The sequence below is a fragment of the Thamnophis sirtalis genome, unplaced genomic scaffold (assembly GCF_051295495.1).
Source record: "Thamnophis sirtalis isolate CommonGarterSnake01/CBP01778 unplaced genomic scaffold, rThaSir2_p1.2 scaffold_4, whole genome shotgun sequence".
NCBI lineage: Eukaryota > Metazoa > Chordata > Lepidosauria > Squamata > Natricidae > Thamnophis > Thamnophis sirtalis.
Genome location: NW_028261384.1, coordinates 82495149 through 82510384, shown reverse-complemented (window position 1 = coordinate 82510384; position 15236 = coordinate 82495149). Strand labels below are relative to the sequence as shown.

General features: G+C 38.8%; 1 protein-coding gene across 1 annotated transcript in view; it reads left to right on the top strand.

The window, feature by feature from the left end:
- The first annotated feature begins 1000 nt into the window (after positions 1-1000).
- The window catches only part of MOCOS (molybdenum cofactor sulfurase), a 51973-nt gene continuing 37737 nt past the window's right edge, over positions 1001-15236 (top strand). The window contains exons 1-5 of the mRNA XM_014052275.2: positions 1001-1176; positions 6550-6639; positions 8397-8463; positions 10017-10655; positions 12182-12258. Coding sequence (XP_013907750.2) covers positions 1044-1176; positions 6550-6639; positions 8397-8463; positions 10017-10655; positions 12182-12258 — 1006 coding nt within the window. The 5' untranslated portion in view covers positions 1001-1043. The remainder of the gene's footprint in view (positions 1177-6549; positions 6640-8396; positions 8464-10016; positions 10656-12181; positions 12259-15236) is intronic.

Genomic DNA, 15236 nt, shown 5'->3' with positions numbered 1-15236 from the left:
GTAACACTCCACTAGCTTTTGTTTTATAATATGTTGTAAAGACATAATATCTAGTTTGATATGTAAAGCTAGTAGTGACTAATCTTGAGATGACAAATAAATCCAGCCTTGATCTCAAAATATGGCTAGTCTTTCTTCTCTCATGATTTGGACATTGTTTTAATTATAAAATATCAGAGCTTGTTAATCAGAGAGAATTTTTTCATTCATATTACTTTGCTGATCTTTGTAAATAATATTCTGTAAATAACCTTCAAAAATTAATATGAGATTTTTTTTCATACATGTCTGTTAACCATTTTTTAAAAAAAAAATCTTGTTAGGGCGCCTAAATCAAAAGTTAATAATTAATGGTAGACTTATGTAATTTACCGTACCTAGAACATAGTGGAAGCAACTACAAGTCATTGAGACCATGTAACAATGAAATATGATAAAGAGTAACTAACACCAGCACATTATCTTGTCTGTGCCTCCTACTTAATGCTGCTTATGCCAAACACACACTGAAATGCCGTCTCCATGCCCTCTTTCAAACTATGCGTACTTTACAAAGGACGGTCTAGAAGAAGATACAGCTCAGCAGTAAAAGGGCTAAAGGAGTCTCCACATCCTGCTTCGGCAGCAAGACAAAAACCCTCATTATGCAGCTTGTGTTGCAAACAGAATTTCTACAAAGGGATAACAATGAAATAATTGAAAGGCGCTGGTTGATATTTTTGTTTGTTTGTTTATATTGTGCTTTCATTTTTGGAAATTCGGTTCTAAGGCAATAGCTTCCCGTTCTCCCCTTCTCAAATTCCACGAACTCAGCGATACTCTCTGTTCTGTCCGTAAAGACTGCAATCAGATATATTTAATTTGCTGATCTGGCGAGAAAAAGCAGATTATGCAAGGAGTGAATTGCTGCTACCTCTGTGGGAGATTGTCAGTGGGAGGAGCCCGGACTCCCGCCTCTCCTGTAAGTTGATCTTTAATTGAGTTGCTTTCTGTCGTAAACAGTTAATGCTCGTCTCTTGTTTCGGGAAAGGTTTTTAACTGCAATGGCTGAGGATCCGTGGGAAAAACTTTTGTCTTTCCAATCTTTCCAAAGCAAGCTCCCTTCGGGTGCTGCTTATGGTTACGGTGGACAGGATCTACAAAGGTTGTGGCAGAGGGAGTTCCCCAGACTAGGAGGTAATCTGACATGTGGTGGAGGTGGCAGCAGGACGGTTGATGGGAAGGGGAAAAAATGGGAAAGGGAAGAGGAAACAGAGTCTGCGATTGTTCCTGTGGGAGCAGTTACCCTGCTAAGTACCTATGGCTACATAAGTTCTGAAGAAGGAAATATAGTTCCACATTTATTTTAAAGGGAAAAAAAGTGAATGAGAAAAGGTGATCAAACAGTAAATTTCAATCTGCCCTTCTTACACTTGAGTCTGAAAAGAAAGGGACTGTTCAGTCAAAATAATGTTCACCTTTTGAGTTTTGTTAGTCTGGGATAGTAAGGTTAGCAGTTGATTTGCCTCCTATTTCTTGCTCATTTTCATGGATAGTAAGACTAAGAGGAAATGAATTGAAAGAATACATTTACATCACTGGGTCTAAGGCAGCGTTTCTCAATGTTGGGCACTTGAAGATGTCTGGACTTCAACTTCAAGCATTCGCTGGCTGGGGAATTCTGGGACTTGAAGTCCAGACATCTTCAAGTGCCCAAGGTTGAGAAACACTGGTCTAAGGTCTACCAGGATAATCTAAATGGATGCATCCTTGACAAATGGCTGGTTGGGTGGCCTGTAGTATAGACCTATGGCAATGTCATCCCCCCTCCACAACCTTTAATATTGACCCAAATGCATTTAAGATAGTTCTCATCATTGCTGTGCTCTATTTCTGTAGAGATGTAGTTATTTCTTATATACAGTGCAACTCCACCTCTTCTTTTATTTATTTATCCTTTTAAAAGGATCTGTCAGACCTCTTGACCAATGGGATTCAACCTCTGTTCCCGCCAGAACAGAGGACCTTGGTGGAAACCTCTGTCAGTCTGTCAGCGGGGGGGGGGGATATCTAACACATTTGTGTCCATTTTGATTGACACTGTGTTTACTGTCTACATAACCTGTGTTATGCCTGACTGCCCCTATTTTCTTGCCACTTGTATGATTCATGCACATGGTATGGCACTCACTATTAAATGCTTAGTTTTGCTTGACAGCAGGAGTGATAATCTTACCCGCACAAACATCTATGTTACATGCACTGATAAACCTATGAATTTTAAATTGCTGGGGACAGAAATGTTCTGTTTCAATTAATTCTCTGTCCCCACTGTTCAGTTTAAATGTTTATCCAGAAAATCTGTGAATTTAATGCCAAGTAACTCAGTCCCTTTCTTCGATGGGTGCAAACCATCTGTTTTGTACAGTTTTTCATTGGGCCAGCTGCAGGCATCATGACTAATAAAACCAAAGCCTTCCCACATTAAACTCTGCTACACACTGTCCCTTCCCTTTTTGTTCCTTATATACTGGTAAAACCTCTGAAAAGATAAGCCGACAACCTACACTACTAAGTTCATACCCCAAGCTCTGGAAATCATTCTTCACAGAAAGTACATCTTTTTGGGACAAATCATTTGTGCCAAGATGTATAATAGCATCAACGTCACTGTCCTTACTTGCATTCTTGACTATCTTAAGAATATGCCTCTTGTCTCTGCTGGCAGTAGCACCTGGCAGACACCTGACCTCTTTTAAAACCTCCATATCCTTTCCTAAATTTACATCCCTTACGATTGAATCAACAACCAGAAGGTGACTTCTCTTTTTCCATACCTTGATCTTGTGTGACTGATGTGTGATACCTGGATCCCCATTTAGCCTTTCCAAAGAAAGTTCTTCATTTTGGACCATGATCCCCTGCTTATTTGAGTCATCATTATCACAACTACCTTGACCTATCTCTTTAGTGTTCCCATTAAGGTCAGCAAGGACTCTATATCTGTTATGCTGGGTCACAGCAAAAGCTTTGTGTTTATGGTTCACAGCTCTCACCTTGCAAGATCCCACGGTTGTCCAGACTGCTCTTCTCCTGCAGGATCTTTGCAGTAGAGGGGGTTGATTTCTGCTTGGAGAGCACAGATTAGAGATTCTAGATAGGTAATCTGTCTATGTAGACTAATAATTTGTTTACAAAGGGGACAGTATCCAAATTTGAAAAAAGTACTGTGAAAGACGGGTGTAAAACAGCTATTACATTGAACTAAGCTGGTCATTTTGAAATAAAATAAAATCACAATCTCAAGCGCACTAATCCAGAATGTATTATTGCTATTTTGGTTTATAGATATCTGATTCGCGCTCCGTTAGGCACAATGGCTTCTACCTACCATGTTTTCCTGAAAATACAACCTATCCCAAAACTAACACCTTGCCACATTTTTGTGTGGGCAAAAATATAAGCCCACCCCCAAAAATAAACCCCCTGAACACCCCCCCTCCGGCCAGGTAGAGCACCGCTCACCGACCTAGCAGTATCCCGAAGATGCCGAGCCGTGAGAGCCGGGAGCGGGGAAAGGCGCTCACGTTGCTTGCCACCTTCAGGATACCGCTAGGTTGGGGAGTGGCGTTCTACCTGGCTGGAGGGGAGAGTTGCCGGGCAGTTGCTCCCTTGTGAGCGGGCTTCCGAAGAGCTGGGTGCAGCCTCAGGGGCAAAGCAGCCCTGAGGTAATCACACTCATGAGCAGCACCCTCCCCAGCTGGGCAGAATGCCATTCACTGACCAAGCGGGTATCACTAAGGCACCAAGTCACATGGCACTCTGCCTACCCCTCCAGCTCCCACGGCTTGGCATATTCGGGTTTTCTCCCTAGGTCAGTGCATGGAGCTCTGCCTGGCTGGAGAGGGGGGTTGCGCAAGCGCCTGTTCCGCCCCCAGCCAGCATGCCTCCCAGCATCACCAAGCCCTTGCGCAGCTCTCCCAGGGCACCACGCCACCGCCTGCCGCCACCACGCTCCAAGCATAACTTCCAAACTCCAAAACTCAGCTGCTGAGTCTTCCAGCATCGGTTGCTCTAGGAGTGCTCTCTATGGTGGGCCGGCTGCTGGAAGGCTCTCTGTCCAGAAGACTCTCTGTCTGGCAGCCGGCCCACCATAGAGAGCACTCCTAGAGTGTTGGAAGACTCGGCAGCCGAGTTTTGGAGTTTGGAAGTTATGCTCGGAGCGTGGCTTGGCACCTTAGTGATAACCCCTAGGTCAGTGAATGGCATTCTACCCAGCTGGAGAGGGGATTTGCTGGGCGGTTGCTCGTGAGTGTGGTCACCTCATGGCTGCTTCGCCCCTGAGGCTGTGCCCAGCTCTTTGGGAGTCTGCTCGCAAGGGAGCAGCTGTCCAGCAACCCCAAAACAATAAGCCCTCCCTGATAATAAGCCCAAGGCCATATTTCATGGCAAAAGAAAATAAGACCCTGTCGTATTTTCAGGGAAACACGGTAGCCCACTTTGTCTCTCTGACTCCCCCTTTGTAGCCAGCAGCTCCAATCACCAGCCTCAGGAAACTTTGGGCAAATATATTTGTAGGCAAGGGGAATTCCTCTGTTCCTTTTCCAGCATATATTGCAGTATCTGAGTAAAGAGATTACTATTTACAGATTATACTCACAATAAAACTGTTCTCCCTCATTCATTAGTTGTATATGGTGGTACCTAGAAGTAACTTTCCAAAATGTTATCAACAGTTATCTCCTATCCTTTTGCTGTAGCACAAAACTATTAAGTAGAGGAAAATGTTGCAATACAACATTTTGCAGATCTGATTAGGAAACTGAAGCACAGTAGGAGGTTCCCAAGAGAAACTTCGTGATTTGTTAGAAATGCCCCTCCTTTTTCTATCATGTTACATTACATGCTTTTCTGATTGCTAATTATTTGCATTCTGCAAGACATGTTGCCTTTTTACATATATTTTGCTCTTTCTTTATGCTGCCCAAACCAAGTTCAGTTTTAAATTTCCTGGAGAAGCTCATCTATCATGCACAAATACTACGAGTTACTTAAACTGTGTATAATGACATATATTTCTTTTTTCTTTCTTTCTCCATATATATGTTGTTTTGATATTAGAGAAAACAGCAGAGGTACTTAACGTGGTCTGAGGTTTGACGAAGAATCTGAAGTTGGTAGGGCATACATTTTTAAGAGCCAACAATCATGCTAATTTTTTAGAAAAATGCATCCGACTAGTAAGCTGAGAGATATTTACAATCCAACTTTGTACCTTATTTTATGGGAAAGAAGATGAGCTGTAACAGGGTACAATATTATAGATATTATTTGTTAATTGTTAAGAATAAATAATGGGATTATTCTGTGTTAGAGTCAGCATAACCTTAACTATCACATAAATGTTGTATTTTTTGCTTCTTTATGAATGTATTTTATTCTCTTTATGTGTACTGAGAACATATGCACCAAAGTGTTAGCTTTTTTGGCAGGTGCAGCACATTGCTAGATCATACTTGTTAGGATACCTAGATCCTTCTCACAGTTATTACTGTTGAGCCAGGTACCATCTATTCTGTGGATTTGGTTTTTCTTGCTTATGTATATGATCTTAATTTTTCTCACCATTTAATTGCATTTTGTTGCATCTTGTGTGTTAACTATTCCCTGTAGCTTGCTGCCATCTGCAACTTTGATGAGTTACCCTTCTATCCCCTTATCTATTTATGGCCATTAATATGTCTAATAATTAGTCTAAATGATTTAGCTTAGTTGGATATTGAAACCTATGATTGTACTGAGGCAGGACATAAAATGAATCAGGATATAAAAGTGAGACATGACAGAAAGAAGGAATGAAAACTTGCTTTTGAGACGTGTACAAGAACAGGAAATGTCAAAAAGCTAAATCGCAAGTTCAATTAAAGTTCACACATATGAGTCAAGAATACAGCTAGCCACAAAAAGTTTCTGGAAAATTTAGGCAAGATATTTGGTAACAGGAGCTATGAATCCATCAATGCTAACATGTTACATTCCCATGTTCTGCTGCTTTTGAAAGATATATAAGAACTCTCTTTTCTACAAGTTGGTGTTCAGATGTTTAAGATGTCTACTTTGGCTATCTTGCTCTGAACCTTTGCGCAAATAAAAACTACTTCTTTTGATTCCGAAGTCTGAGTCTCTTAATTTTCTGCAACAGTACTCCTTGCAGAAGTTCATATATCAATGTACAAGAAAGTCACCATTGCTCTATGTTTCTCAGATTATGACAGTCAATTTAGATTTTTAGAGTCTTTAAAGTTATCTTTTTAGAAAGGATAATAAATTGAATATTTTCACTACAATACGGATAATAAATTGCATATTTTCACTATGATTCTAAAATTCGTTTGATTTTATTTTATTGCAATTGTGTTATTTTCTATTGAATAATAAAATATGTTCAAAAGTATATATTTTAAATCCTATTTATTTCCTGTAAAGCAATTTGGGAAAAATTACTTAGATTGAAATTAATTGAAGGGAATAATTGGTAGCTATAATATATTTTCATCTTTTCTGTTGTAGAAATTACTTATCTTGACCATGCAGGTGCCACTCTCTATCCAGAAAGCTTGCTAAAGGCCTTCACTGATGATCTCAAAAGAAATGTCTATGGTAATATGAAATTAAACAATATACCATATTTTTCAGATTATAAAACATTCCGGACTATAAGACACGCCTAGCTTTTGGGGTGGAAATCTGCCTCTGCCTCCCAGCAATTTGCCTCTTTGCAGGAAACAGCTAACAGTCTGATCAGCTTCAGCACAGCCTCATTTAGCATGAGCAGCTGATTGGCTTGGCCTCCTGGAATACTATCTATCAGCTGTTCCAGACTCTGGGGATTGTCGTCTCCACGCACCCCATTTTTGGCCTCCACACGTCTTGTTTTCAGCTTCCGTGTGCCCCATTTTTGGCCTCTGCACATCCCGTTTTCGGCCCATTTCAGGCAGTGGGGATTGCTGCTGCCTCTGTCTATTCTTGTTGCCTGGAACGGGGCAAAAATTGGGTGTGCAGAGGCGAAAATGGGATGTGTAGAGGCTGAAAATGGGACAGGCTGAGGCGATGATAGGCAACAGCAGCAATGGGCAGCGGCAATCTCTTCAGCCTGGAACGGTTGATAGGCGGGATTCCGGGAGGCAGATCCAACCACCAATCAGCTGCTCGTGCTAAATCAGGCTGTGCTGGAGTTGACCAGGCTGTTTGCTGCAAGGAGGCAAATTGTTGGGAGACAGAGGCTGAAGGGAGGGAACTGGCAGATGGGATGGGCTTTGACAACATTCACTCTATAAGATGCACAGACATTTCCACCCACTTTGGGAGGGAGGGGGGTAGAAGTGCATCTTATATGCCAACAAATATGGTAATTTTTATCCTTCCTTACAATGAAAAAAATCCAAGGCATTTCAAGGTTTTAGTCTAAATTAGGATTTGTTCGTTTATTTATAAATAAAATAAATAAGTCTTAACAGACCTGTGTTGCTATCTAATGGTTTTCCAGATTGTTTTTTAAAAGATGCTTATTTATTTAATTAAACAAAATAGAAAGATAAAAAGGAAAGAAAAAAGAAAAACCACAAAATCAGATGTTAAGTTGCTCTTTGTTCCTACATTTCTCTCTCCCTCCTCCTCTCCCTCCTTCCCTCTCTCCCCACTCTCCTCTCTCACTCTCTCTGTCTCCCCTCTCCCTCTCTCTGTCTCTATCTCCCTCCCCACCTCTCTTTTTCTCTCCCCATCTCTCTCCCCAATATGTTTGTATGTGTGCATGCATTATAGTAGTAATTTATATGAATAGTGTCTGTAGTAAGATCTGCAGTTGTGAAGAGGAAATGGGAAAACAAAAAGTTCAACAGCTATACTCTGGGCCATAATAATTTGTTAAACAACAGGTGAAATAATGATGTTCTGGCATAGTACTCTTGCGGAATTTCATATCATTAGGAGTTTCTGATTTTGAAAAGCACTACAATCATATTTCACATTGGAAGGAAAGGGACAGCTTCTGCTTTAACCTTAAAGCATTTTCTAATATTTGGAAAGAGTTAGAATTCAGTGTTTTAGAAGGTCATACTAATATTGATATAATGAAAGAAATTAACAGTTTCAATTGGATAATATAATTTATTGTCTCAAGATTTTATTATATTTTAATAAGAAAAAGAATCAGGTTCCAGTCTACCCTCAGCAGTCTCTGGCTTTGGGCTGGACAAGCACATCATATAGGTTTGTTCTGAGGAAGAACCAGAGGAGGGAGAAGGTAGCAGGAGAAATATAAAAATTAATTAAGTGTAAAAATACAGGAATTAAAATTTAGACTGTAATTTCACAAAGAATGAAATGTGTTTCATGAATCATTGTTTTTTTTAATCTAGGAAATCCTCATAGCCAGAATATCAGCAGCAAACTCACATATGACACTATTGAACATGTTAGATTCAGGTAATGTAATTCTTATTTTATATGCTAGATGTTTTGTTTCACATTTGCTTTTGGGTCCTTTTTGTACCTATATTTCTTATATGCTAGAAACAGGAACCAAAATATTATTATGTGGAAGTGAGGGTAAACATTATGTATTAGTGATATTTTCTTTACTCCCCCTGATCTGTTATTGACTAAATAACATTTTAATGGTAGGAAAGCTATCCTAATTAAGTTTTGTCTCCAGAAGACAAGGGCAGAGGTGAAAATAAAGCTTCCAACCTGTAGTTATTGCTCAAAAGCCCCTGCTTGCCTGGTGCCACTCTGCGATCACTTCTATACACTACCACCACTGATGCCAGTTGTGGTGCCCCCTCAACCCATGATTGCTTCTGCACACCACTGCTGTCAGTTGCCTGGTGCACCCCTGATGGCCCTGCAATGGCATGCTGCCTCCCTATCTGCTACCAATTGCTCATTGCTGCCTGCTCCCATTGGCTGGTAGTTTCTTGTCCGATGTAGCCAAAAGCTTGGGTCAAATGGTGTCCAAGCGAATGGGCAGGGATGAAGGCCGAGGGGCCAGGGGATGATTGGCCATTGAGAATTGCTGGTGGAGGAGCAGCAGAGGAGGAAAGTTAGCTGTGAATCACCTGAGGCAGGTGGCTAGGAGCGAAAGAGGCGTGGCCAATGGTGAGTGCCTAAATGTCCTGAGCCCTCTCCATCATGTTGCTCTCCACAGGACAGGCTCAGAGTTGTTGGGAGTTGGGGAGTATATGCTTGTTGATTTACAACCACAATTGACCTTTGGCTAAAGATGTTAAGATGCCCTTGTGGCTGTCTGCCATCTCTGCTGTCTCCATTGTGATCGATAAGCAAACAAAGCAAAATAGCTGGTAGAGAAGGGTATATAGAAGAGCTGGCCTGGAGAAAAGAAGTGTAGATCTTTATGGTAAACGTTTTTTTTAAAATCTCCAGCCCAGTGCAGGAGTTCTTCCTCTCTTTTGTGCTCTGCACAGCAGACTCCAGCGCACCACTGAAAAAACTCAACTTATTTCCAAATATCATCACGACTCATGCCAGTACCATTGTGAAAAACCTAGTTGCCACTAACCGTTGCTGCTTTGCAGTTTTACAAGCTGTGTGTGTTGGGTGCCTGGTATAGGGTTTGAGGCAGCATTTCTACCATCTCAAGTGCTGAAGAAAATAATATGGCAGTGAGGAAGAGCTCTAGACCTTCAGTATTACTTTCATCAAGTCAGGGAAATTTATGATCTCAAAAAACACAAATTGATAATTTCCTGGAAAAGCACAGTTGATCTACTTTGTCTCCCATGTTAAGGTAATTGTCTCCCATTATTTTTACTTTTGGCCTATCAATAACTGAACAAAACAGAGCATATTCTTACATTGCAGTAATTAACAATTTTTGTAGCTATATATCTTGCCCAATTTGATTTGATTTTAGATGCCTATATAAGTTAAATAGGAGTAGTCAGGAAAATATTTTAATAGAATAATATGTTGGAAACGCAAGTATTCAATATGTCTGTGGTCCTGTGTTTATTTTACAGGATACTACAGCACTTTAATACAACTATAGAAGACTATACCGTCATTTTTACTTCAGGAAGCACTGCTTCATTCAAACTCATTGCAGAAGCTTTTCCTTGGATGCCTGAAAACGTGGGGGAATCTGGCAGCCGATTTTGCTACCTTACTGATAACCATACATCTGTGGTGGGCATGAGAGTGATCACTACTGCAAAAAATGTTCCATTTGTTCCAGTAAAACCAAAGGATATGTTATCAGAAGAAAATATTATGGAAAGGAAAGACAATAATTGCAGTACACCACATCTCTTCTGTTATCCTGCTCAGAGTAATTTTTCAGGAGTCAAATACCCGCTTGCATGGATAGAAGAGATACAGTGTGGAAAACTTAGTCCCATTCAGATCAAAGGGAAGTGGTTTGTGCTTTTGGATGCAGCATCTTATGCCAGCACTTCTCCCTTAGATTTAAGCATTCATCAAGCAGACTTTATTCCTATATCATTCTATAAGATATTTGGATTCCCCACTGGTATTGGTGCATTGCTAGTAAAAAATGAAATTGCTTCTTGCTTGAGGAAAACTTTTTTTGGAGGAGGAACTGCTGCTGCCTATTTGGCAGAAGAGGATTTTTATTCACCAAGACAATCAGTGGCTGAAAGGTAATGTTATAAAATAAAGGTAGTCCTTGACTTACAACAATTCATTTAGTACAGGGGTGGGCTTCAAAAATTGCAGCAACGGGTTCATTGCCCCCTTGCTGGGTGGATGTGGCCATGGTGGGTGGCCTAGTCAGCCTCCTGCATGTTTTTCACCCTCCCCAGGCTTTCCTTGAGCCTCTGGGAGGGCGAAAACTGCTTCCCTGGGCTCTGGAGGCCCCTCTGGATTTCTGGAACCTCCAGTAGGCTCGGTTTCCCCCCTCCCTGAGCCTCTACACGGGCCCTGCACTTACTTGGCATGCTGAACATGCTGCATGGAGATTCCTGAGACGGGAGGGGTGGGTGTGGCCGTGGCCAGCAGGGGTGGAACTTGAGGGTTCACTGAACTGAGCTGTGTGAACCCCCAGTAGCCCACCTCTGATTTAGTACCCATATGAAGTTTAAAAGTAAGTTATGACCATTTTTCACACAACCATTGTAGCATCCCCATGGTCACATGATCAAAATTCAGATGTTTGGCAACGGACTCATATTTATGACAATTGCAGTGTTCCAAGGTCATGTTCAACTTTTTGACAAGCAGGGGAAACTAGGTTCATTTAACAGCTGTGTTACTAACTTAACAGTGATTCATTTAACAACTGTGGCAAGAAAGGTCATTAAATGATGCAAAATTTACTTAACCTCTCTTTTAGCAACATAACTTTTGGGCTGAATTGTGAAACAAGGACTATCTTGTATAAATCTTTAAATGTTTTTATATTAATTAGGTTTCTAGTGACTGGCTCAATTTAGATACCAAATCTGATCCAAGTCATAATCAAAAGAACAAAGAAGACACCTGTCTATTTATTAAATATTAGAATTATAGAATGCACAGTTGGAAATGATCTTAATGATAATCTGTTTGGCAAGTCTTGCAGAGATGATATGAACTCCATTTTTAACAAAATGAATTGGTAAATCATATATATATGTTTATATGTGTAATAATGCTTCAATGTGTTTTTCATTAATTCTTTTTTATGAATTTGACAAATTAGCTTATTTTTCAATGAATAAGGTTGTCTGATTTAAAACAACTCTGGGCTGCTTACAATAACTTGAAAACCAGATAAAACATGAAATAATTCATGTTTTAATTAGCAGCTAGGACAATTCCTCTATTTCTTAAAAACATCTCAGAATTGGACTCCTTCAGATAATTGGCCAAACATCTACCAGGGCTTCATTATTTTTGAACTGATAGCAGAATCAGAGCTATCTGGTTTTTGGGATTTATGCTACTCCACAGGTTAGGGTTGATAGAGAAGGCACACTTTTTGAGTCCCTTCAGACCACATTGTTTAATTAAAAAAAAAAGAATCACAGCATGCATAAAGCCTCTCTGAGATCTAGTGAGATGGACAGAATTAATAGACAGTTTCATTTAATATTTATCTATTTTTAGATTATATTTCTTAATAAATACAAGAGATGGAAACAAATTGAGTGTAGTTTAATATTTTGCTTGTTTGTACTTTATGCAGGTTTGAGGATGGGACAATTTCATTTCTTGATATTATTGCAGTGAAGCACGGATTTGATGTTTTGGAAAAAATAACAGGTAGGATTGTGCTTCTCAGTAGAAATGTACTCTACAGCATGCAGACTAATTGCAGGCCAATCAATGCCTTCTCATAGCCAACACTAATTTAAGATCTGGTAATGAAATTCTTGAACACACCAGTTTTTAGATCACTTACTAATGAGATACTTTACTACCATTGGGAGAAATGAACATGCCTTTAATTGCCAAAGGTTTAACACCTCTGTTCCTTTCTGCTTCTATTGATACCTCTGATTATAATTTTCAACTAGCTCAAATAATGTGATTTGAAAAAAAAGTATTAATGAAATTTGATAGACTTCTCACAAAAAAAGTTGAAGCTATGTCTTTGACTTTTTAAAAATCTTTGTTAAGGTAAATATCCCTAGTTGATTTAGGCTTCTTCCTAGAATGTAACACCTCTTATCTTGGTTGCTCTCCTCTGCACTTTTTCTAGGTCCTCAACATCTTTTTTGGATTGTAGTGACCAGAATTGGATGCAGTGTTGCAAATGTGGCCTTACCAGTTCAATATAAAACGATACTATTACTTCCTTTGATCTTGACATTTTCCCTCTGGTTTTTTTTTAATATTTATTTTTATTTTTCAAAACAAACACATCCTTCTTTACATGCTGTAGAAAGTGTATCAGTTGGTTACAAAAAGACTTTTGTACATCTCTTCCACAGTCAACAAACATAATTCATATTAACTCAAGTATTTTAATTCAAATATTTATACATGTTACCATCATCATATCTCCATTTTCATTTGACTATAATTGTTTAAACGTCTTTCACCATAAAATATATAAAGATTTAATACATAACTACATACTGGCCTTTCATTTACTATTTCTAAAATCCTCCATTAACACTGAATCCTTATGTCCTATTCTAGTTAAACATCCATAATATTTAATAATAAAAGATTCTAATACGCCTTTCCTAATCACTGTTTAGAATTTACATCCAGTTTCCTTATGTTATACCCATATCTATATATATGTTGTTATCCTTATCCCTACTTTATTTAATTATATACTGTATCATAACATTTTCCCCCTAATTATCAAAACTTTAAACTGTATCTAACTTAGTTCTTTATTTATTAACCTTTATATATAATCCAAAGGGATTTCTAATCTTCCTTTCATGGATACAATTCAATATTCATATCCAATTATACTCATCATAACATTACACATCATATACATTAGTAACTATATCTATTGTCAATAAATTTCACTAAGTTTAACCAGTTTTAAATTATACTCTTCCATCTATCAACCTGTATCTTTCCAATGGCAAAACAGTCTCATATCTTCTGTCATTTGTAGTGTCAGTCCTCTAATCATCTCCTTGATCAACTTTGTATGAACTCCTCTTAGCAACTCCTTGCTTATAAGATCTCTCATGTAATCTTTATGCCCTTCTTCTGTTTCCTTAGTCAGCTTATCTTTGATTGCCGGTAGTATTATCGATGATATTGCTAATAAATTTTCTCTCTCTAAATCATAAATTCTTTTGTTTTTTCTTCTTCTGTATCTTGCCATCTGGGATAAATTTCCCCTCATTTAATTCCTCTTTCAGGATTTCACTCTTTCCATTTTCAGAGACAAACCAATCACCATAAATATCAGCAAATTTAATTTCTTTAATTTCTTTATATTCATTTTCCACTTTGATTTTTTGGGTTTTAACCACCACATTTTCCATTTGATAAACATCCTCAACTTCTTCATCATGTTTTGCTGTTAGATGCTCTAAGTCTTCTTCTCTATCCTCTCATATGTATTTGATAATTTCTGTATTTCTGAGAATATCTTTTGCAAGCTTAAGGTTTCTTTCTGCTGTTGAAATTGTGCCATTATCTCCATGTAACAAACACAGCTGCTCTAGCTTGGAAGGTTAATAAGATTAAACATAGATTCACAATAACGTTTTGTTTTCACTTTTATCTGGTTAAAGATATACTTCAAAGGGACATCTGTATGCTTTCCTTCTTATCACTCTCTATAACCAAGCAGTGAGACCTTGTAGTGCCAAGCCAAAATAATCAATGAGAAAAATAAGTGTTTCGTTTCCAATACACAAACCTTCTAGCTTCCGAGTAGCAGTGTTATTGTTGCAAATTTCCTTGTTTCTTTTTGTATCTTTTTGGTATTTCAAGTTTTTAAAAAAGTCCAATTTTTGAATGAGTTAGGAGAACACCCACAGTAATGAAAGAGGAAAATTTTAGTCCATAGGTTACAGAAAATAATAAAAGAAAAAAAAGTAGAAGAAAACTTAATCCATTCATTTTAAAAGACTTGCATAACTTCCATCCATAAAGATAGCATTTAAAAAGTAAAATAACCCACTGTCCAAAACCATTCCAAATTTAATTCTGCTGCTTATTTCTTCTTTTCTCCAATTTAAATTAATTTTAAGTTTTTTATAGACAGTCTCTTTTTAAAATGGTAAAAATTCCTCTCCAGCTGGAAACACATTATCTTTCTGTATCCTTCCATTTTAGAGCTGCCCCGACTTCATCATCCTTGGCTGGATTTTTTGTCACCAGCTTGAAGAATTTCTCTTGCATCGATCAGAGACTTTGCAATGTCCCTGAGGTCAGCAAGACGTATTCTTTCTGTTCACCGTCTCTGCGGGACGGTTTAGGTCGGTTTGGACCACCCAGCGGCAAAAGTATCAATGGTGATCTCAGAGCATTGGGATCGCACATTGTCTGGTCGCAACATTGGCTCCTCCTCCAAAAAAGAGGCTGAAAATCTGGGTGTGACATTTTTCCTCTGTTGATGCAGCCTAAGACTGTGTTGGCTTTTTGGTAGCCTAGCGTACTTCTGAGTCATACTTAAGTGGGGGTTCACCAGGATGGAAACTTCAACTAGTACAGAAAGCAGGGCTATAGGCAGTTATGTATGCTCTGAGAACCTTTTGCTCCAAAGTTGCATTGGTTGACAGTTTTTTCTGGGTCTAATTCAAGGTGTGGTTTTA